Raw genomic sequence first — 24,005 nt, 5'->3', positions numbered from 1 at the left:
TCTTCCAGAGTTGGTAATGTGCATGTTTGGAGTCCGATGTGTTCGCGGAAGCAAAAGCGGTGTTCCGTGCTGCCAGTGCCGTGCGAACATCTCTGTTAATCCACGGTTTTTGATTTGGGGAAGGATTTAACTGTTCTGGATGGGACGACATCTACTCATCATACTCAGGTTGAGTGTGGTGTTTAAATGCCTCAGTTCGTACTAACGGGCTGAAAATGTGCCAAGCAAACATCTCCTACACATTTACTCTACACCAGCCTGAAAGTTTACACAACATTCTAAACATGATGCGTGAATTTCGCAGCAGAAATTAAGATATGAGACTCAAACCAGGCAACATTTTTCCAATCTTCTATTGTCCAATTTCTGTAAGTGCAGAATTTTTTGGCTGAATAATACACAGTAGTTCTCAAGACCAACAGTAAGAAAAATGAAGAATAATCACAAACAATGGAAACAAGTGAAATGTTTTTAATAAACTTTACAGATGTATTACATTGCTTGCATAAAAAGTAAAGTGAAACTGTTTCACATATCTAACTTAAAGACTATAGCATAATCCACTTGGCAAACAAAGTAAATATATTTTTACTTTCACAGATCTAAGCAATTCTGTGGGATGTAATAAATCCCGTTGTGATAACACTGTTGTGAACAAAACATGAATTAATAAGTACAAACACCAAAAGTATCAAATATAAGTATAGAGTATAGAATTCATTATACAGCCTTTTGCACTGATGGGTTCATTGCATGCTGTCAGTATTAATGGCAGAGTAAGTGCTGAAATCTGAGCTCTGGGCTATCGTCTTCTTTGGTCTCTGTGACGACTGGCGGAATTCCAGTGCAGCATAACACAGTTCTTCATCCTAAAGATATATTTATTTAGAATTATCATCATCTATTGATTTAATATGCTAAAAGTAATTCACTGCTAAACATTAATGAGGAACAGCAGAAAATAAATGCTAGCATTATCGTAGTTTTCGGACCATAGGCGCACTGAATTATAAGGCGGACTGTCGATGAACGGTCTGTTTTCATACATAAGGCACACCGGATTATAGGGCGCAGTAAGCGAAACAAAACATTCAGATAAGTCAAACTTTACTCAACTCATTCTTCTTGCTTCCTCCACTTCCGTACCATTGATTCATTAATGTTGAATCCTCTCGCAGCTGCTCTATTCCAGTGTTGTTGGAGTATATTAATGACTAACCTCGTATTGTGGATGGATTATTCCAGTTGTTCTCCTGACTGAAGTTTGGTCAGTTTACAGCATCGATTGCATTTGTCCCTCATCATCGGGAACCCTCATGTTAACTTTTATGGAGTGGAAAAAGTTAGCGTTCATCCTCCAGCTTCATTGTGTTTGTTAGGCTAACATAGCTGTGTCGCTAGCGATCACGTAGCAGATCATTATATATCAGCTAGTCCAACTTCAGTAACCCTACAAACGTCACTGCTGTTTAGTTTTCTGTCTTCATTTATGTTGGAAGTGATAGCAGAGCTGTATGTTTTAAATTTTTCAGAAATCTCTCAGTCAGAACATGATATATCATGTTTAGATTGAAACTAGCGAGCTAACTTACTGCTAACTTCTAACTCCGTTGAATTTAATAAATTCTGTTTTCATGGATGCCTGGATGTTAAACTTAATTGTTACACCTGGTAAAGCAGCAATGCTGATTATTTTATTAAAGTTGAAATAATTTAGACAGTTTTTAACTCTCAGTGATGCTGCAGTGTTCGTTAGACTTTGGGAACTGAAGCGGACGGAGTTTTGGACCCAGATTACTCCGAGTCCACAAGGCTCCTGACTACGGTAACCGTAATGGTCCGACAATCCAGAATTCATACATAAGGTGCACCGGATTATAAGGCGCACTGTCGATTTTTGAGAAAATTAGGATTTTAAGTGCGCCTTATAGTGCAGAAAATACAGTATTATAAATATTAAATATCAGTACATATAAAGACTGATGAAAGTTCTTAATTACCTCATTCCATCTTTTCTGTACTCTTTTGCTGTATCTTTTCTTGTCATCCTGAGGCGTCTTAGCTATAGAAATTAACATAGTGTTACTATAATTCAGTACACCAAAAGAAAATAACTAGAACCAGATTAAAGGAAAAATTATAGTAAAATTATAATATCAGAATTATAGAGAAACTGAAAATATTTCAATTTTAGAGACAAAAACTTAATTTAATCATGATGGCAAAATGATCACGGTAATAAAGAGATGAAAAATAATTTGGTAGACAAATTAAACGTTGAGGACTTACTTGTCTTCTGACAGTAATAAATCAAAAGAGAAGAGAGAAGTGATGAGATAACAGCAAAAGCTGGACACAAGGAATAAAGTAGCATCCAACAAGTTTCATGATGGTGCTCACTTGAAGCTGTAAAACAGCGGTTCTCACTTGAACCTGAAAAACAAAAGTTATCGAGGTTAGCTCATTGTGTAGACTGATGATAACATACAGTGGGGCAAAAAAGTATTTAGTCAGCCACCGATTGTGCAAGTTCCCCCACCTAAAATGATGACAGAGGTCAGTAATTTGCACCAGAGGTACACTTTAACTGTGAGAGACAGAATGTGAAAAAAAAATCCATGAATCCACATGGTAGGATTTGTAAAGAATTTATTCGTAAATCAGGGTGGAAAATAAGTATTTGGTCAATAACAAAAATACAACTCAATACTTTGTAACATAACCTTTGTTGGCAATAACAGAGGTCAAACGTTTACTATAGGTCTTTACCAGGTTTGCACACACAGTAGCTGGTATTTTGGCCCATTCCTCCATGCAGATCTTCTCGAGAGCAGTGATGTTTTGGGGCTGTCGCCGAGCAACACGGACTTTCAACTCCCGCCACAGATTTTCTATGGGGTTGAGGTCTGGAGACTGGCTAGGCCACTCCAGGACTTTCAAATGCTTCTTACGGAGCCACTCCTTTGTTGCCCGGGCGGTGTGTTTTGGATCATTGTCATGTTGGAAGACCCAGCCTCGTTTCATCTTCAAAGTTCTCACTGATGGAAGGAGGTTTTGGCTCAAAATCTCACGATACATGGCCCCATTCATTCTGTCCTTAACACGGATCAGTCGTCCTGTCCCCTTGGCAGAAAAACAGCCCCATAGCATGATGTTTCCACCCCCATGCTTCACAGTAGGTATGGTGTTCTTGGGATGCAACTCAGTATTCTTCTTCCTCCAAACACGACGAGTTGAGTTTATACCAAAAAGTTCTACTTTGGTTTCATCTGACCACATGACATTCTCCCAATCCTCTGCTGTATCATCCATGTGCTCTCTGGCAAACTTCAGACGGGCCTGGACATGCCCTGGCTTCAGCAGCGGAACACGTCTGGCACTGCGGGATTTGATTCCCTGCCGTTGTAGTGTGTTACTGATGGTGACCTTTGTTACTTTGGTCCCAGCTCTCTGCAGGTCATTCACCAGGTCCCCCCGTGTGGTTCTGGGATCTTTGCTCACCGTTCTCATGATCATTTTGACCCCACGGGATGAGATCTTGCGTGGAGCCCCAGATCGAGGGAGATTATCAGTGGTCTTGTATGTCTTCCATTTTCTGATGACCGCTCCCACAGTTGATTTTTTCACACCAAGCTGCTTGCCTATTGTAGATTCACTCTTCCCAGTCTTTTACTCCTCTAAATATACCTCTCAATATTGTAGCCAAATAGTTCAGTCTTTTTCATGTCTGACTTTTATCCATTACGTATTTGGCTCGTCTGTGTGGGCAGCTGCATATGTCAGTCGAGCTTGAAGATGTCGATTTTGGAGCAGGGACTTCTTTACTGGTCAACACCCTCTCAGTCCATGGCAATGTAAAACTCAATTCACTGTGGGCAGTGATGCTGGCATTTGAGGAGTTTTCAGTTCATGGCATGTTTGAGCACTGAATTGTCCCTGAACATCTTAACCAGATTCCTCCTATTTCAGGGTTTGTCTGAGTCTTCTTCCTTGGCAAAATGGCAACATCCAAATAAGTTGCACTTATTTATAATTGTCTCAACTGATAATCTTGGACTCTACAGTCATTTAGAAAGGTCTCCAAGAGACCTTCCCAACTTATACAATTCTCTTTCTTAGGTCTTCACTTAGTTCCTTGGGGTTTCCCATTGTTCTGAGTATTGGTCAATCCAAAGATTGCTAACAAATAAATTATTATGGTTATAATTATTGTACAAATTGATATGTTTGCAAAAAGAAACTACCAAATGTAGTCAGTTGTGATCACTAATGAGACATTAATATGCCTTGACTTTGTCTGGTTCAAAGACATTGTAGAACCTTCAGCACCTCCTTTTAATACATTACTTGTTACTTTACTTAAAAGTAATGCTATGCTTTGCATAATTACTTGCCAGGAAAAATTATTTGTTACACTACTCATATGTTACATTAAGTTAGTCATTACTCCATAAAATGACCTGAAACACATCGTTTGATAATAACCAGCTAATGTAGGCTACAGCCTCATGTACCAACACAAATCTCGATCTCAATGGGGACACACGTACAATATTTCTTTCAGTTTTTAGATAGGAACATTAACCTGACAACACAAAGCAAAGATTAAAACCAGCTCAAAGAAACTTGAAAATGATCGACACAGTCATTCTACTTTAGAAACATGAACAGGTAGAAATGGTGACTATTAGCCTCAATGCTCATCACTGTTTTTTGTCCCTGTTGAAGATCAGTCAGTTTGTTCTCAGCTTTAAAATTTCTCTCAGTTCTTGTCTAGCTTTGTGTTAGCATGTTGTGTATGTAGATGCTTGCAAAGAGTTAATGTTGTGTTAGCAGTATAATGTGGTTGTTTCTGTCCTGGAAGCTGTTTCCGCTTGACCATCGTGCTTGTGTCCTTTTGTGCAATAAAAATGTAATTAATGTCCACTCCTCAAAAGCTGTATTGCTGTACTGCTCCACCAATTTTCTCCTCTCAGACATGAACTGAAATCACCTGATTTTAACAATGTGCAAATGGTTTCTGCCGCACAGCAAATGAATGAACCTTTGTAACGCAAGTGACAACATAATTGTAACTGTAATGTGCTGCATTATTGAATTTGTACAGTAAAATGTTACTGGAAAATATAATGTGATTACAGTAATGTGTTATTTTTTAATGTGTCACAGCCACCACTATACATATTTGAACCTGTACATATAATTTTGACCCTGTGTGAATGAGTGAAAATCCAAACAAATGCAGGAACCCTCTGTGAATTTTTGCATCAGACCTCACCAAAATCTCAACTGCTTTCAGCTCAGATTAAGCCAAATGCTATTTAGGTTGTGGACAGTGAATCACAACACAAAATACAACTTTTAAATATAGGAGCAAGTGATATAAAATTTTTATGTTCGAAATAAACATATTAGCTCCTCTAAAAAATTGCAACCAAAGTTGCAAGAAAAACAGTTTTTAAGTAATCTCAAAATCTGAAGCTCAAGTTTATTTTTTATTCTATTGCTCTAATGCCAGCATTGAACATTACTATATATGATAGTTTCAATAGTAAAACTAATTGTCTATGAATTATCATAACAAAGTAGAAATTAGAGTACAAAAGATCATATAACCTTGCAAGATATGTGCTTTAAAACTTCAGACGAAGTTGTACAGTATAAATGTTCTCATTTTTACCTACATTCTGACACCAGGCTCATCTTTTAGCCACAAAGATGAGGGCTTTTTACAGATGTAGTTGATATTATAGAGGATAACCCAGAATGTGCTGTAACAGCATCTAGCTTGTTTTAAAGAAGTAAAACGAATAAATAAATAAATAAAATATTTAGTAACGGCCACGTCATTGACTTGATTTCAGTTTAGAATGCAGTTTGCTTACTGGCAAAAGCTTAAGACAGCTTTATTTAAGGCCAAGCAAAGCATTCTGAGGGACGGAAAGTGTTAAAACACCACAAAGAAAACATAAAAAATTTGCATTTCATTTACAACTCCGTTTGTCAAAAAATTAAAAAAAATTGCATCTTTCTTGTTTCATTTTAAATTTATTCTGGTGGCATGCAAATCAACATAATTATTCACCTACTATCTACTAAACAATCAAACTGTCCATTTTAAAATGCATCATAATGTAGGATCATATCTTCTTACTGTGGTTAGTTTTTCAAAGGGCTAAAAAACAGTGCACAGATAATGCAAGACTCACCAGAATCCTTATGAAGCAGGATCTTTGTTGTGATATTACTATATGTGCGCACATATCTTTGGATAATTTTTTCTTCATCCTTAACCTTGAGCTCTTCAGTTCCGCAGTAGTAAAGGCCTTCATCAGTCTCAGTGATGTTTGTGATCAGCAGGTCATAAGATTGAGAGAAATTGTTCTTTACCAGATGAAAATCAGGAAATGGATTCAGGAGATGGAAGAAAGTAGACTCATAATCTGAGTGTGGGGCACCATATCTCCGATCCAGCCAGGTTTTTAATACCAGGGAAGGCTGCTTCTCATGAGAACAATTCCTGTACCACACTATGTATACTCCAACTGATGATTTACAATCACAGTAGAGAGTGATGTTTTCTCCTGGTCTCACTCTCATCTCTATCACTGATTCATTTCTCAGATCTTGACTCGAAGATAAAGCTCCTGGAAGACACAAACAAACAAAAATTAAAGTATGTTCACATATGCACAATTTTTAAACATTCAGAATGAGAAAAATGTTTATTGTTAAAATGGGATATTGAAAAACATTTAGATGATTTACCTAAAAGAACAACCAGAAATGCATGCACCCCGTCCATGTCTAATGACGATAACCTGGAGTTAGAAGACAACAACACTTCCTATTAACAGATGTCATGACCTATGCACATTTTTCCATTAAAGGAAATGTAAGTTGTGATTGGCCTGCTGAATGGAACATTTCTTTGTGGTTATTTTCTATAGGTGCAACACCAAGTGATGTTATGATGGTAACCAGAAAGATCATTTTCCAAAAATGAACAAAAAAAGAAAGAAAAGAAGGAAAAACAACAAAAAACACACACACTGTAAAAAAAAAAAAAATCAATAATCAATTACACTTTATTGAAAGCTTTTATTAAAATCAATTTATACATGCATTTTAAATATGTATACATACCTAGACCTTCTAGTCATGCACAATTATTGTTTAACCACGTTTTATATCACTGGAATCTGAAGAAGTTGCCCTCTGTTGGGTTATAAATAAAGAAAATATGTCCACATTAACAACGATGGAGGACACAAACAGAATCAAAAATTAATATTAAAATTTCTTGATTTAAGATCCTCCTCTAAACAGACCATCTATCGTTATGTTATTGGTTCCCTTTAGGTGGTGATCTCAGTGTTAAAATTTGGCAGCAATAATGAGCAGCGCATAATTGATATTATCTATGCAAGATACCAGGGGACCATGGGCAGTGTAAATAACTTGGGTGGAGCCCGAATAAAAAAAACCCTTCAAAACACTGCAGTATGAAAAGTAATGCTGAGGTTTCTTGATGATGCTGTAGTTCACTTGGTGTTGATTATATTGTTTTTTTTATATAATACCACACTGGATGATCAATCCTCTGTCATTCTGCAGCATGAGACAGAGCCTGTATGGTGACCAACCTTGACTTTAAGGACACAAGGAAAATGATTACAATTTGTTTCAAATATCATTTCTTGGAAAAACAAAAAAGGTAATCTTGAAAGTGCTGTCACAAATAACACTTCCTAATATTATTATTTTCTGAATTGTGCTGATTCTCCCTCTCTCTCTCTCTCTCTCGCTATATATATATATATATATATATATATATATATGTTTTTTTTTCTGAAAATACATTCTAAACTACTGACAATAAAACAAATCACATTCTGCACTTAATACTGGTTCAACAGCCTGAAGGTTTGTGCGTGCTTGTGAGGGACTGTTTATCATTGTGGGTTTCCTGTGACTTTCACAGAACAGGGGGTTGTTAACGTTGGGTTTACTGTCAACTTATATTGTTGTAACTTCTTGTAGACTACATAGCTAGGTTGAAAGTGAAAGTGCTTTCACAAAAATACATTCTAATCTTATTAGTTTCTGAATTTCCTTGAAGAAAAATGAATAAAACCACTGTCATTAGTATTAACATGAGTTACATTTCTACTAAATCTGTTTATCCTTTAAGTAAAGTTTTGTAATTAAATGAGTTAATCAGATTAACCTGTAGATAAAGCACATCTGTACACAGCAACAGGAAGAGGAAGTCATCCAATATCAGTCATCCCATAGCAAGTCATCTACTAGTTTCTTCACAACTGGTGGTTGCCAGATCAGAATGGTCTCTAAACCTGTGAGACTGGGACCTTGTTGACTTGATCCTACATTGTCGCCATGTTCCTCAAACTTGGGTCCTCTATCAAGTTTGAGGGTTCTGCACAGTATTTTAACTATTCTTAGAACCTCTTCTGGACGGAGACCTTTGATGTTGTGTCTGCAATGTACTGGAATCTTACAGTTTGGGTTTACTGGTTTTATTGCCCCTAATACCACTGCAACTACTATGTGAAATACAGTGTTCCACATTTGATTCAGTTGTTCCTTGTGCCCCGGTACATTACAGTTTTCTTATATGCCTTCTTCCTGATTCTGCTGTTTAATAGGACTGCCACATCTTTCACAACCTAGTGGTGTTTTGTCACCACTAGGGTTTGACAGGTTGTGCTCTCTTGTCCTCAGCTGTTGGTGCCTTAGGAAACCAACGGCAGTTACTGAGCTATATAAACAAATCAATATGCTACACAGATGTTCATGTACACTATCTCATTGTAGAGTCTTTACAATATATAGCACCTTGAGTTGATTGGTGTTGGGATTTGATGCAATATAAATTGAACTGAATTGTTGTGCTCAGGAGTTAAAGTGTGCAGATTTGACAGATGGGGTAACTCTAAGATTGGATGTTGTGTGGACAAAAAAAAACCAAAAACATTTTGTTGCTCTGAAATTCACTACCCTTTGTGGATTTAACCAATAGTTGCAGAAGCAGGTATTACATGGGCTATCATCACTGTTTTTCAACCCCAGAGAATGTAAAGGCAATATAAAATATTAAATTGACTGAGTGAATCTAAATCTAGTCAATTTAAATTAATGTTTACTAGCCTTGATGATTCTCGTTGGTCTATAGGATATACATGTATTCGTCGCTATCCTGTATGTATACTATTCTGCTCCTGGCAGCTACGCCCCTTTTATTTGGATCAGCTTTCCTCCCTTTAACTTTATTCATCCACATTTATTGCCAATATGAGTAACCAACAAACAAAAATCTAGACAATTATATCAAAATTAATTGCTTGTTTTTGCCATTGAAACTAACTTTTGTGATCAAATCACACACTGAGCTGCTGTGTCGCAATTTTTTTTTTCTCATTTGCCTGAACAGTGTGTTTATCCATGTGGACATTTGCATATCCAGTGTCCATTACAAATAGAATAGAATAGAAAAATCTCAAATCTTGTTTCCAGGTAATGAACTTCACCAAGATTTCCCACATTGTCCAGTTTACTTCTCACAAATATTCATGTGTAGTTATTTTGGTAAACTAAAATCCATATTCACTTGTCAATTTGGAAATACGCTAGCTGGAGGACTCAAATCAGTTTAAACTAAGTAAAATGACATGCATACAATCTGTACTGGAAGCTAATGAGCTTCAGGATGATGTTTTTCAATAATACCCTCATCTCCCTTTATGTGAGAAAACTTTAGCAAATTTAAGGATTTTCTGTTGTACCAATCACCATTGCTAAGTTACTGTACATGTATGTTGATGAGAAAAATACTTTTGAAATAGTTATATTACTCTATTAGAAATGAGGAGAATAACTATTTTAATTGAGTCAAAACTCAAATTTTTAGATGCTGCTGTATTTGTTTATGTGATTTTTTCATGTGGCTGTTTTCTGTTCTAAATCAAATCAAATCAAATCACTTTCATTGTCACGTCACATGAGCAGGTACACTGGTACAGTACATGCGAGTGAAATTCTTGTGTGCGAGCTTCACAAGCAACAGAGGTGTGCAAAAATACAATAACATAAAACAAGCAAAATATAAGAATGGCTAAATCTTAGAGTAATAAATATATGTACAATATAAGAGTGCATGCATTACTGGATGTGTATACTAAATATGTTTTTCTACGTGTGTGTGTGTGTATATACATATTTTACAAATTAAATAGAGTAAACAATAAAATAAAATATATAAAATATACAGAGGTTGGTAGTTGGACATGTGCAAAACAAGTGGCATTTATATACAGTGTGGAGTGCATAATGTTGAAGTTCCAGTAGTGAAGGTGAGGTGTCTATGAAGTGTTCAGCAGTCTGATGGCCTGATGGAAAAAGCTGTCTCTCAGTCTGCTGGTAAGGGACTGGATGCTGCAGAACCTCCTTCCTGATGGAAGTAGTCTGAACAGTTTATGGCTGGGGTGACTGGAGTCCTTGATGATCCTCCCCACTTTCCTCAGGCAGCGCTTCCTGTAGATGTCTTGGAGGGAGGGAAGCTCACCTCCAATTATCCGTTCAGAGCACCGCACTACTCTCTGGAGAGCTTTGTGGTTGTAAGCGGTGCTGTTGCCATACCAGGTGGTGATGCATCCAGTGAGGATGCTCTCAATGGCACAGCGATAGAAGGTCCTGAGGATGCGGGGGTTCATGCCAAATCTTTTCAGTCTCCTGAGAAAGAAGAGGCGCTGCTGCGCCTTCTTCACTGTTTTGTTTGTGTGTACTGACCACGTAAGATCCTCAGCCAGATGTACACCAAGGAACCGGAAACTGCTCACTCAGCGCCGTTGATGGTGATGGGGGTGTGTACTTCTCTGCACCTCCGGAAGTTCACTATCAACTCCTTTGTCTTTGCGACGTTGAGGGTGAGATGGTTGTCTTGACACCAGTGGGTCAGGGCGCTGACCTCCTCCCTGTAAGCCGTCTCATCACCGTTGGTGATAAGACCCACCACTGTAGTGTCGTCCGCAAACAATGATGTTGGAGTTGTTAGTGGCCGTACAGTCATAGGTGTAGAGTGAGTACAGGAGAGGGCTCAGTACACACCCCTGTGGAGCACCAGTGTTCAGTGTGATGGGGGATGAGGTGATGCTGCCCAGTCTGACCACTTGGCGTCTGTCAGACAGGAAGCTAAGGATCCAGCTGCAGAGGGAGCTGCTCAATCCTAGATCCTGCAGTTTCCTGTCCAGCTTCGAGGGAACGATGGTATTGAATGCTGAGCTGTAATCTACAAACAGCATTCTCACATACGTGTCTCTCTTCTCCAGGTGTGACAGGGCAGTATGTAGTGTCAGGGCTATGGCATTATCAGTGGACCTGTTGTCGCAGTATGCGAATTGTAGAGGGTCCAGTGAGTTGGGTAGTGAAGAGCAAACGAATTCCCTGACCAGCTTCTCGAAGCATTTGCTCACGATGGGGGTCAGGGCTACAGGTCGCCAGTCGTTCAGTGATGAGATGGTGGAGGATTTGGGCCATTTTGAAGCAGGCTGGGACTACAGACAGAGAGAGGGAAAGGTTGAAGATGTGTGTAAACACTCCAGCCAGCTGAGCCGCGCATGACTTGAGGATGCGGCTGGGAATCCCGTCCGGACCAGTAGCTTTGCGTGCGTTCACCTTCCTGAAACACTTCCGCACATCCTCCTCAGACACAGTGTGCGCGCTGACGTCATCCGCGGTGCGCACACAGAGAGGCTGTGGTCTGCAGTGTGCAGGAATTAACCTTCCTAAGCTATGATGTTTGTTCTCAGGTTTGACAATAATTCCCAGAAAAATATTGTATAGCGCTGGTTTGTACTACAGTGATTGCTTTATATTATCTTTTTGTCCAATACCACAAACAAAACATTTTGATTGTGAGCTGAATGAGAAATATCACCTGAGAATTACACCGCAAAAAGTTGTTTTTTCAACCCATTAAGTTATCCTACAGGGTTTGGCCGCAAGAGCATTTATAACGCTGACTTAGAGGATAAATAGACATTATATGACAGTTGAGGCAAGTTCATAAACATTGAGGTAAAAATAAATGATGCTGAATTAGATAACTGATATAAATATATCTAATATAATAATTAATATAACCCAACAGCCAAACAACCCAAACACAGATTTGCGCGTTAATGCGGCTATGGCGTTAGCGAGATTAACCCTGACATCACTAATATATATGTATATATTATATATATATATATGTGTGTGTGTGTGTGTGTGTGTGTGTGTGTGTGTGTGTGTGTGTGTAATAAAACACACTTATTAACTATAAAGAACAACAACAACAAAAAGCTAGTAATTTTAACAATTTTTTTTTCATGTTGTCAAATCGTATATATTAGTTTTGTTCATGTCAGAGCAATTGTTAATATCTGTAAGTTAAAGATGGTAGGTTTTTATTTCCACTGTATAACAATAACCAGACATAAATATTTCTTTGTCATTTCTGTGGGAGGAAAAAACATAATTATTATTATTACATGGTGCAAGTGTTGATAGCAGAGATGCTGAAATCAGAAATCTGGGCTGTCCTCTTCTTCTTTGGTCTCTGTGATGCCTGACGGATTTCCAAAGGAGCATAATACACTTCGTCATCCTAAAATGTCATAATAATTTAGATGTATCATGATATACTTGTGTAATATGATAAATGTATTTTACTGTTCAATATCTTGATCATCATGACTACAGAAAATAAGTAGTAGCTGTAGTATACATATATCATATCACTGATGTGAAGACTGATGAAAGCCATTAATTACCTGATTTCTTGTAGTCTGGTCTCTTCTCTCATACTGTTTTTCATCAACTTGAGGTTCCTTAGCTACAGAAATGAACAACATGTAATTAAAATGAATATAAAATAAATATTAAAATATATCACAATATTAATTATGGTAATACATTAAAAGATACATTCATTTTAATCAGCCACTTTTCCCCCAGTTTTTTTTTCTTCCAAAAACTCAATTTAATAGTGATGGTCAAATGACCAGAGGAATAAAGTGATAAAAAGTAACTGGCTGGACAAAATGAAACTGTTACGTTCTGTGAGGCTGTGGGAGTGTGTGGGTGGGGTGTTTGCCCACTCTCCCCGCCTCCACCCCTCTTGCCACTCCTACCCCTCTCTGTCTCTCTCACTCCCAGAGCTTCAGAGATTTCTGCATTTGTCACCCCTGACCACTTCATGCAATACACAGTAATGGCCTTTGGCATGAAAAATGCCCCAGCTACTTTTCAACGACTGATGCAGTTGGTGTTGGGAGATGTGCCCCAGTGCAATGTGTATCTAGATGATGTGGTGCTGTACACAGACACATGGGCAGATCATATGTCCCTTCTGAGGACAGTGTTTCAGCGGCTAGCCGAGGCCTCGTTGACCCTCAATCTCGCTAAGTGTGAGTTTGGTAAGGCAACCGTCACTTACCTAGGCAAGCAGGTGGGGTTTGGGCAGGTCCGCCCGGTGGAGGCAAAGGTGGCTGCAATCCTGGACTACCCGAGTCCAGCCACCAGACGGGAACTAAGGCGGTTCCTAGGGATGACCGGATATTACCGGTGTTTCTGTAAGAACTTTTCTGTGGTCGTGACCCCGCTAACCAAACTGTGTAGCCCAAAGGTGCCTTTTGAATGGTCAGTTGAATGCCAGCATGCCTTTGAGTCGGCAAAATCTCTTCTGTGCAGCACCCCTGTATTGGCAGCTCCAAACTTCTCTCGCCCCTTTAAGCTAGAGGTCGATGCCAGTGCCACCGGAGCCGGGGCAGTCCTGCTGCTGTTAATGTTAACCTGTACCATTTTGTAATAAAGTTTTGTTGATGCAGAACAACTCTGTTTGTTTTCCTTTTTCATTCTGATTCCGGACTCATTTGTTACTGATCCCCTCTCTCACATGCCTAGGCCCCTTCGGGGGGAACGTAACAGAAACATTGAGGAGTTACCTGTCTTCTGACAGTAATAAATCAAAAGGGAGGAGAGGAGAGATGAGAGGATAGCAAAAGCTTAACAGAGAGAATAGAAGAGCATCCAGCAAAGAGCACAGTCGGGCTGAGTCTCACGGTGATGAGGTTCACTGGAATCTGAATGAAAAAAAACCAACACACCAGATATCTAGAAATTGTGAAAATTTAGACACTGTGACATTACAGACGAACATGATTGATGTGCTCGGTTTCATCTTTAATTCTAGGGATGGAACAAAAATCCAAGCATCTTACATCATGCATGCATGGGTTTCAATAGTGGAAATTCAGTTTCTCTTTCAATCCATAATCTTGCCGCCACTTTGACCATTAAACAAGTACGGGGTTATGTAAGACCTGATTTTCTTTCTGTGCTTAGTTTGTCAGATCCTTTAAACAATTCACAGAAAATGTATTAATGATACACAGATTACTTACAAAAGAAAATCCTCGTTGTGATGTTACCATATGTGCGTACATATCCAGGAGTAATTAGTTTCTTATCCGTAAGCGCAAGCTTTTCAGTTCCACAGTAGTAGAGACCCTCATTGGAATCAGTGATGTTTGTGATCAGCAGCTCGTAAGATTGAGAGGACTCATTCTTCGCCAGGTGAAAATCAGGGAATGGATTCAGAATGTTTCTGTAAGCAGCCCCATCATTTGAACTTTGGTCCCCATTTCCTATACCACACTATGTAAACTCCAACTGACGATTTACAATCACAGTGTAGAGTGATATTTTCTCCTGGTCTGATTGCCATCTCTATCAGTGAGTCATATCTGAGATCTTGACTGGAAGTTAAAGATCCTGGAGAAACCCCCCCCCAAACAAAATTAAAGGTTGTTTGCATCTCCATGGCATTACAAAAATGAACATCAATAAAGATGGAATAAATATGATTTACCTAAATGAACAATCAGAAATACATGCAGCCTGTCCATGTGTGATGATGATGACATCCTGGAGTTAGAAGGCAACACCATGACCTACTAACAGATGTCATGAGCCATTCAGATTTTTCCATTCAAGGAAATGTTAGTTGTGATTGGTTGCTGAGCGAAATTCTTTGTGGTTGCTTTCTATAGGCTTTTTAAGTTATCTTTTACTGATGTAAAAGATAACTTTCAAAAAACAAAAAAAGCGTAAACAAATTGCACATTCAAGTTTATAAGCCCTAGATTTCGTCCAGAGCTTTGATTTATTTCTTCATGTCTTCATTTCAGAAAAGATATTCATAATACAAAGAAGACTTTCTAGTTGTCCACAAGTTTTATTTAATTATATTTGGAACGCCTATGTGAAAGATTTTATAGTCCTAGCCCAATCTAAAACAAAAAAAACAAACAAACAAATAAACAAAAAAAATCTTTCTTCCCCAGTAAATTTGCATAGTGCAAAAGCAATCCAAATATGTTCTTCAAAGACCATGCAGTCGCTTAACTGACTTGACCCACCTGTAAATCGTAGCAGTTAGAAGTCAAGAAAATGAAGAAAGTGCCCATTAGAGGTTATATATTATTACCGTAATGTATGTTAATGTATGGTAATATATTAAGCAGAAAGTCAGGCAAAGTAAAATATTTATATAGAGACACAATACTGCTGTCTTTACTGGCGTAAGTTAATTACAAAGATGGAGCTTGATCAATCCTTTTAATTAAGGTCAAATCCAGTAACTAGTTTATATTAAAACCTGTACAAAGTCAGCATGTGATACAGAAACTGATTTTTATCAATAACACAGCCTGAAACACACATGCTTAATGATTATATGATTATATGCATGCCTTAGTGTGTACACCTGAAGTGGGAGCCACCTGGCTACACTCATAAAAGAGTTTAAATATTAAGTTTACATGTTAATAAATTCATGAATAAATGAGATACACTTTTACTGTAACCATATGAACAAATGGATTATTTTACTTACTCCCAGTAAGTGTGAAAGCATTGAGCAATTACATGATTGTCTCAGTGCACCAAATGCTCAAAACTAAAACTATAAAATCTCTTTTTTTCTCTCTATTTTTTTCTTTACAATCTATGCAGAGTGGGAAAGATGTAATTTTTGATTATGGCATGGTTCCCTTTGGGATACCCCTGTGAACAAAAGATTGTTAGGGGATGGTAGAGTTTCAATTTCAAGAAAGTACGGTATCTTGCATTGGTGCCACATTTACATACTGTGATCTTTCCAGAAAATACAGGGTTGTTATCTTTCAGTACATACACTTTCAAACTGTACTTTATTTGCACTAAATATCAAGTGATAAGTATTCATAAGTGTTTAAATAATAAATTGTCCATGAAAGTATTTGGGTGGATGCTAACAGAAGTGTGGGAAGCAGAGGCATCTGTTATGAAGTGGGTCCTCTACTGTGTGGAAGGTTGGTGGTTTGATCCCTTGTTGCTCCAGTCTGCATACCAAAAACCCTTGAAGAAGTTACTAACCTCAAGTTGCTCTCCTATTCATCTGTCGGAGTATGATTGGTAGATAGGAAGCCCTTAAGCATAGAAGAAAGTGAATGAGACATGTCATATAAAATGATTTGAGTGCTCTAGGACAGCGGTACCCAACCACCGGTCTGGGAGTCATTTGGTACCGGGTTGCGAGAGTTGAGCCTCGGGTGTGAAATTTATGGTTTTCAGGGTTTTTACCAGTTTTTATCATTATTTATTTTTTATCCTTAACTCGCTTTCACTGGGTGTTTTCCTGTGTGTTATGAATAAATCTTCTTTTTTTTTGGTACCAGCACTGATTTTATTTTGTTGTATTTATCCACGACACCTTAAAGGCCGGTCTTTGGCGCAAAAAAGGTTGGCGAATAGGAGAGTAGAAAAGTAGAATAGAGTAGAGTAGAGCTCTAGGAGAGTAGATAAGTGGTTCAAGGTTCTTTATTTGTCACATGCATAGTTATACAAGTATAACACACAGTGAAATAACACACAGTGAAATGTAGCCTGACACGCTCCTCGACATGTGCAACAAAATTGGGGGGGTGTAGAGGAAGAACATATATATATATATATATATATATATATATATATATATATATATATATATATATATATATATATATATGTAGTATATACATTGGGTGAATGTGCAGTAGTAGCAGCAAGCAGGTGAATTCTGTACATTAATATGAATAGACATCTGACTATTTTACAGGATAGACAATATAAACATATTTAAAATTAAAAGAATTGAAATGTACATTGTGCCTTGGTTTAGTGTCTGGAAGAGTCCTGTCTCAGTCAATTATAGATGATGTGAGAGGGCGGGTGTGTGTGTTTAGGGCACGGATGGCTTGGGGATAGAAGCTCCTCTTGAGTCTCTCTGTCCTTGCCCGGAAGATGCGGAACCTTCTACCAGATTGCAGAAGTTGGAACAGTTTGTTGCCAGGATGGGACGGGTCCTTCAGTATCTGCGCTGCTCTAGTCCGGCATCTCCTGGTGTAGGTGTCCTGAAGCGGGGGGAGAGCAATCCTGCAGCAGTGTTCTGCTGTACGGATCACTCTCTGGAGAGCTTTTTGGTCCTTCACAAAGCTGTTCCCAAACCATGATGTCATGTTCTGTGTGAGGATGCTCTCCACAGCGCCTGTATAGAAAATCCTGAGGATCTTTGGAGAGACCCTGAACTTCCTCAGTTGTCGTAGGTGATACAGGCGCTGCCTAGCCTTTTTGGTCTGGACCTGAATGTGGGCAGCCCATGTCAGGTCTGAGGAGATGTGGACACCAAGATACTTGAAGGACTGCACCCTCTCCACTGGAGCTCCATTGATGATAATGGGCTTGTAGTCTCTGTGCTGACTCCTTCTGAAGTCCACCACCAGCTCCTTGGTCTTGCCAACGTTCAGCTGGAGGTGGTTGTCCTGGCACCACGATGCCAGATTCTTCACTTCATCCATGTAGGCCGCCTCATCGTTGTTGGAGATGGCACCCAACACCACTGTGTCGTCAGCAAACTTCACAATGGTGTTGGAGCCATGGTGGCCACACAGTCTGAAGTGTAGAGGGAGTAGAGCAGTGGCGACAGGACACATCCCTGCGGTGCTCCTGTGTTGATGGTGATGCTGTTGGAGAAGCACCTGCCCACCCTCACCACCTGAGTTCTGCCAGTGAGGAAGTCCAACACCCATGCACACAGACGGCTGTTAAGTCCCAGATCCCTCAGCTTTGTGAACAGTCTGCAGGGCACTATTGTGTTAAACGCTGAACTGTAATCAACAAACAGCATTCGCACATAGTTACCCTGTTTCTTGTCCACGTGGCTGAGAGTGGTGTGTAGGACGTGGGCGATGGCATCCTCTGTGGATCTGTTGGATCTGTAGGCGAACTGCAGCGGATCTGTGGTGTCTGGGATGGAGGAGGAGATGATGTTCTTCAGCAGCCTCTCAAACACCTTCATTACTACCGAGGTCAGTGCAACTGGCCGGTAATCGTTCAGGGATGAGGGTTTGCTGTTCTTGGGCACAGGGATGATGGTGGATCTTTTGAAGCATGTGGGGACCACAGACTTCGCCAGGGACTCGTTGAAGATGTAAGTGAACACACCTGCTAGCTGGTCAGCACAGCAGCGCAGCAGACGGCCGGTGATGCCGTCTGGCCCCGCCGCTTTCCTTGTGTTCACTCTCCTCAGTGCCGCTCGGACGTCATGCTCCGCGATGCTGGTCACCGGTCTCTCGCTGATGACGTCACTGTCCTCGGTAGTCAGGCGGTCGATAGCATTAGCCGCCTGGCTAACCTCGAAACGGGCGTAGAACTGATTCAGCTCGTTGGTGAATGCAGAGTCAGCGTTGATCGGCGCAGTGTCCCTGGCTTTTTAGTCCGTAATGGTGCGTAGTCCGTGCCACATACTCCGTGTGTCGCCCTGGTGGAAGTGGGACTCCACACGTTCCCGGTACCGGCGTTTGGCATCTCTCACCGCACGCCGCACGCCGTATGAGGCGGCTTTGTAGGCGCTCATATCGCCAGTGGCAAGACCCGCGTTGTAGGAGGCGGTCCTGGCGTTTACTGCAGTGCGGATCGATCTGTCCATCCACGGTTTCTGGTTTGGGAATGTGGTGACTCTCGCAGTGGGGATAATCTCCTCCGCTAGCATATTGAAGAAGTGCTATATAAGAATCAGACCATTTAATGTCTGGACACATTACATGTTTATTAAAAAGTAAATCACTTTGTTTATTCAGAAGAGCTGCTAATTTTTGGCTTGTGTACACTTTAATATAATATTGTATGTGTTTATTTTAAACTGTTGGAAGTAAAACTAATCACACTATGTGCTAATCTGGTGGTTTAAACAGTGTACAGGCCAAGGTGTTTAGTTACATGAGCTGTTTGTCATTGTGGGTTTCCTGTGAGTTTCACATATCACAAGGCTTGTTGAGGCTACCTTTATTGTCATTTTTGGGTTGTTGTAACTTTATGTGGCTGACCTGTCATTAAGCAAAGGATGAGCCTTTTTTTTTTGCCTTTTTTGTGACGTGTCCTAAAACAAATTTAGTATGTTGAGTTGCATTTGCATGTAGAAAAAGCCACTCTAACCTATCAAATGCTCTGAACTACTACAGTACAGGCATTGTTAGTTATAACTAGAGATGGCACGATACCACTTTTTTATGTCCGATACCGATATAATAAATTTGGATATCGGCCGATACCGATATGAATCCGATATAGTGTATTTTTTAATCAATAAAACTGTTTTTATAATATCTTGCTGCATTTTGTATAAGTTCAAACTCAAGTTTAAAAAAAACAACAACACTAAAGCTATTCTGTTATACATGTATGCAAAAAATACACTGCCCTCAAAAAATTTCATAGTTTAGCGATACTGATCAATCTAGTAAACTTAAACCTACTCCATCCTCCCTATCCGATTGTTCAGTCTGACGTCACTAGCCATGTCTGGGTCTAAACTCCGCTGCAGGTCCATATATCAAATGATCACTATGGCATTACTGAGAGTTGAAAAACTATCTAAAGTCTTTCATCTTTAATAAAATGATCAGCGTTCTGCTCTACCAGGTGTAACAATTGAGTTTAACATCCAGGCATCCATGAAAACGGAATTTCTGACATTTAACGGAGTTAGAAGTTAGCAGGGAGTTAGCTCGCTAGCTTCTATCTAAATACAATATAGCATGTCCTGACTGCGGGGTTTTGGAAACAAATTAAAACGTACAGCTCTGCTATCACTTCCAGCATAAATGAAGACAGAAAACTAAACAGCAGTGACGTTTGTAGGGTTACTGAAGTTGGGCTAGCTGGTATATAATGATGTGCTATGTGACCGCTAGCGACACAGCTACGTTAGCATAATATAAACAAGCTAACTTTTTTCCCCACTCGATAAAAGTTAACGTGAGTGTTCTCGGTGGTCAGGAACAAATGTAATCGCATGGCAGGATGCTGTAAAAGGACCAAACTTCAGCCAGGAGAACAACTGAGATAATCCATCCACAATACGAGGTTAGTCATTCATATACTGCTGCATGGGCTGGGCTGTAGTTACATCCTAAGGTTTTAAAAACTGAGCTTAAATAAATGATTAGTGGTAATAAAAGCAGAGGGAGGACAACAGGGATCACTGACTGTTTTAGGAGCTTTTTGAGATCAAATAGAAGAAAATACATAACATTAAACATGTTAACAACACAAAAGGCATATTAAACGCAGACTACTTTAGACCCGGAAGTAGGATTCGTCGCGTCATCACTGAACAACTGGATTATGGTATTTTAAAGAGTAAGCAACCGGGTTGCAAACTCCCAGCAAAAAAAAAAAAAAAAAAATAGGGAACCACCCCCACCTCATGATGCTTAATCGACGTAATCAACTTTAATTTGATACAGTGTGAAAAAAAATGCACAGAAATCAATTATTTTTCAAGAATAATTAAATAGATTCAACATCTTTCTTCAACAGAACTGCAGACTGCACAGTTAGTACCTTCCCAAAGGAAAAAGTACTATAGCTTACTAGGGTATATTAAACTTAATAGTTACTATATACAGTAATGGACTTCTATAGTTTTTACATCAGATTAAAACTTTGGGTGTAAGATTCAGATAATTAATTATTAAAAGCTAGACATTTTAAATGAGAATAAGAAAGAAAAGTATGTCATAACTAACCAATAATACACCAGGCATAGTAGGCACAAGTTTCTCCAGGTCCTTACGTGGTAAGTAGGGCTTGGCCTTAGAGATTAGACGTAGTTGATTGAAACTCGATTTAACTACAGAGGACACATGTTTGTCCAACTTGATAGATTCAACATCTTTTTTCAACAGAACTGCAGACTGCACCAACCCGTTCTCACTCCCAAAGCGTAACATTTTACGCTAGGTGACAAATCGTCACCATATTACGCTTTCGGCTACCCACCACGTTCCTAAATGACGACCTCGGAAAAAAGAGGACATATGAGAACCGTCTGGACTGAATCTACACATGTTCGCTCTTTTTCTTCAAATCGCTTAGAAACACGCTATTTAACATCATTAAAGACCTGGTTAAAGTCAGGAATAAGGTTATGGTTAGGGCTAGGGATAAGGTTAGGTTTAGGGCTGGAATACAGGGCTGGAACGTCTATTACCGCGGGAGTGTCATTCACTGGATTCCAGCCATAACCCGCCGCGTACCATAAGAACGCCGAAGGTCTCCTTTCGCGTTCCTCAGGAACGCCGCGGGACGTGACAAAACGTCGACATGTTACGCCTCGGGAGTGAGAACGCTCTGACTGCACAGTTAGTACCTTCCCAAAGGAAAAAGTACTATAGCTTACTAGGGTATATTAGACTTAATAGTTACTATATACAGTAATGGACTTCTATAGTTTTTACATCAGATTAAAACTTTGGGTGTAAGATTCAGATAATTAATTATTAAAAGCTAGACATTTTAAATGAGAATAAGAAAGAAAAGTATGTCATAACTAACCAATAATACACCAGGCATAGTAGGCACAATTTTCTCCAGGTCCTTACGTGGTAAGTAGGGCTTGGCTTTAGAGATTAGACATAGTTGATTGAAACTCGATTTAACTACAGAGGACACATGTTTGTCCAACTTGAAGGAACTGTCCAAGACAACACCCAGGTTCCTCACAGTGTCAGAAAGGGAGTCAGCAAAGGGCCCAAAAATACCAATTAGTTCAGCCCGAGAGAAGGGAGTATCAAAGATTACAATTTCATTCTTCTTATCATTTAGAATGAGGGAATTGCTCAGTAGCCAGATTTTAACTTCATTCATATAATCGGAGAAGTGTTGCAATGACGACGTGACAGCTAGTTCAAAATAGATTTGAATGTCATCCGCATAGAAGTGGAAATAAATATTGTATTTATCAAAGATTCGGCCCAAGAGTAACAAGTATAAAGAGAACAGCATGGGACCCAACACAGACCCCCTGGGGGACACCAGAGGTAACAGGGGCAATGGAGGAGGTGTAGGTACCCATGGTGACAGAAAAGGACCTTTCTGAGAGATAGGATTTAAACCAGCTAAGGGCACTGCCCGTGATGCCCACCAGATCCTCAAGCCTCATTAAAAGGACATTATGGTCCACCAAATCAAAAGCAGAGGACAAATCAAGAAAATTTAACACCACAGGGCGCCCTGAGTCAGCAATTGGGAGAAGATCATTAAAGACTCTCAGTAATGCAGTTTCCGTGCTATGACGTGGCTTAAACCCTGACTGAAAATTTTCCCCGATATTATTTGCATCCAAATAAGTTTGAAGTTGGGAATGAACAATCTTCTCTAGGATTTTAGACAGAAACAGGAGTTTGGAAATGGGTCTAAAGTTAGCGAGGTCATCCTGATCAAGGGAGCTCTTTTTAAGTATAGGTTGCACTACAGCGTGTTTAAAAGCAGCCGGAACACAACATAACATAACAGTGACAGGTTAATTAATGATACAGGGCCCAATAATGTTAAACCCATCTTTAATAATGCGAGATGGAAGGATGTCATGAGCAGCGTTTGAGTTTTTTAGGTGATCAATTATACCCTTAAGAGTAGGGAGCGAAACTGGATCAAACTGATTGAGGTTAGTAGAGCATCGTAATGCTGGGGCCTGACTCATCACAGGGGGGTGTGAGACTCTTAGAGATATCACGTGATGCATACTGCTCCGACGTGCTACGGTTATGAGCCGAGTTATGCCATGTCGCAAGTTTTGTGAGGTGCTTTTTTGATATTTAATGGATCGGATTATATTTTTTATTTCTCTCCGATATCCGATCCACTAATTTAGGTCAGTATCGGACCGATACCGATACGTAATATCGGATCGGTCCATCTCTAGTTATAACAATAGTTTTTACTGGTTATACCAGTAAAAACCACTCTACCAGTAAAAAGTAACAACTGATAAAACAGAAAACAGAGCAAAAGAGCTTTTCTAAAACCTGTGAAAAGGTACTTTGAACTAAGCCCTTTCCAAGTTCTAAGTATTTCCAGCCCCTCCCAAGTATTTTGCATTGACTGAACCTAACCAGAGAAAAATAAGAATAAAATGGACATTAAAATAATCCCAGTAAGACTCAAAAGACTCTCTGTTAACAGTCATGTGTCAGACAAGTCGATAGAAAACGTAACTACCATTATAGTTCTTTTTGTTAGTTTTTATGGTTTAAGGCAGCACCGTCAGTCAAGCTTTATGTAATAGATTTATTCCAATTTAATTTCTAGTTGGCCAGCCCAGTAAAAAAGCACATAGCAACCTACCTTTCTGTTAATTTAAAAAAGTGCAAGCATATTCTAAAAACATCTAAAAAACGCCAAGTAATTAACAATTCACTTACAAACCAGATGACATGTAGCCTGAAACATCGTAATAAAAACAATTTCAATTAAAAAATATATATTTTTGTGTACATTTCGGTTCAGAGTGAAGCTACAAAAACACAAAACCTTCACATGCAGAATATTTTAGAACCAAAATGTCCCTTTTTGAACCACAA

General features: G+C 39.3%; 1 protein-coding gene and 1 pseudogene across 1 annotated transcript; both read right to left on the bottom strand.

The window, feature by feature from the left end:
• Positions 1-569: 569 nt before the first annotated feature.
• LOC146572681 (uncharacterized) lies at positions 570-6,810 on the bottom strand. Its single transcript, XM_085278661.1, has 5 exons — positions 6,769-6,810; positions 6,210-6,647; positions 2,290-2,433; positions 2,001-2,062; positions 570-869 (listed from the first exon to the last, which is right to left on the bottom strand). The coding sequence occupies exons 1-5, from the start codon at positions 6,803-6,805 to the stop codon at positions 747-749; spliced, it is 804 nt and encodes a 267-aa protein (XP_085134787.1). The 5' UTR covers positions 6,806-6,810; the 3' UTR covers positions 570-746.
• A 5,737-nt stretch (positions 6,811-12,547) lies between these two features.
• On the bottom strand, positions 12,548-14,788 carry LOC146572680 (uncharacterized; annotated as a pseudogene).
• Between the last annotated feature and the right edge of the window lie 9,217 nt (positions 14,789-24,005).

Source organism: Mchenga conophoros, linkage group LG6, assembly GCF_057382185.1.
Source record: "Mchenga conophoros isolate Kocher_MC1m ecotype Shallow Benthic linkage group LG6, M_conophoros_male_GT1.1, whole genome shotgun sequence".
Lineage (NCBI taxonomy): Eukaryota > Metazoa > Chordata > Actinopteri > Cichliformes > Cichlidae > Mchenga > Mchenga conophoros.
The sequence above is the reverse complement of the archived record's forward strand: the minus strand, read 5'-3'. Positions and strand labels throughout refer to the sequence as shown.

Coding starts and splice junctions, on each gene's coding strand:
- LOC146572681 (XM_085278661.1), bottom strand. CDS start 6,805: ATGGACGGGGTGCATGCATTTCTGGTTGTTCTTTTAG. Junction 2,063..2,289: donor TTATTACTGTCAGAAGACAA/GTAAGTCCTCAA, acceptor TAATTTCTATAG/CTAAGACGCCTCAGGATGAC. Junction 870..2,000: donor TACAGAAAAGATGGAATGAG/GTAATTAAGAAC, acceptor ATATATCTTTAG/GATGAAGAACTGTGTTATGC.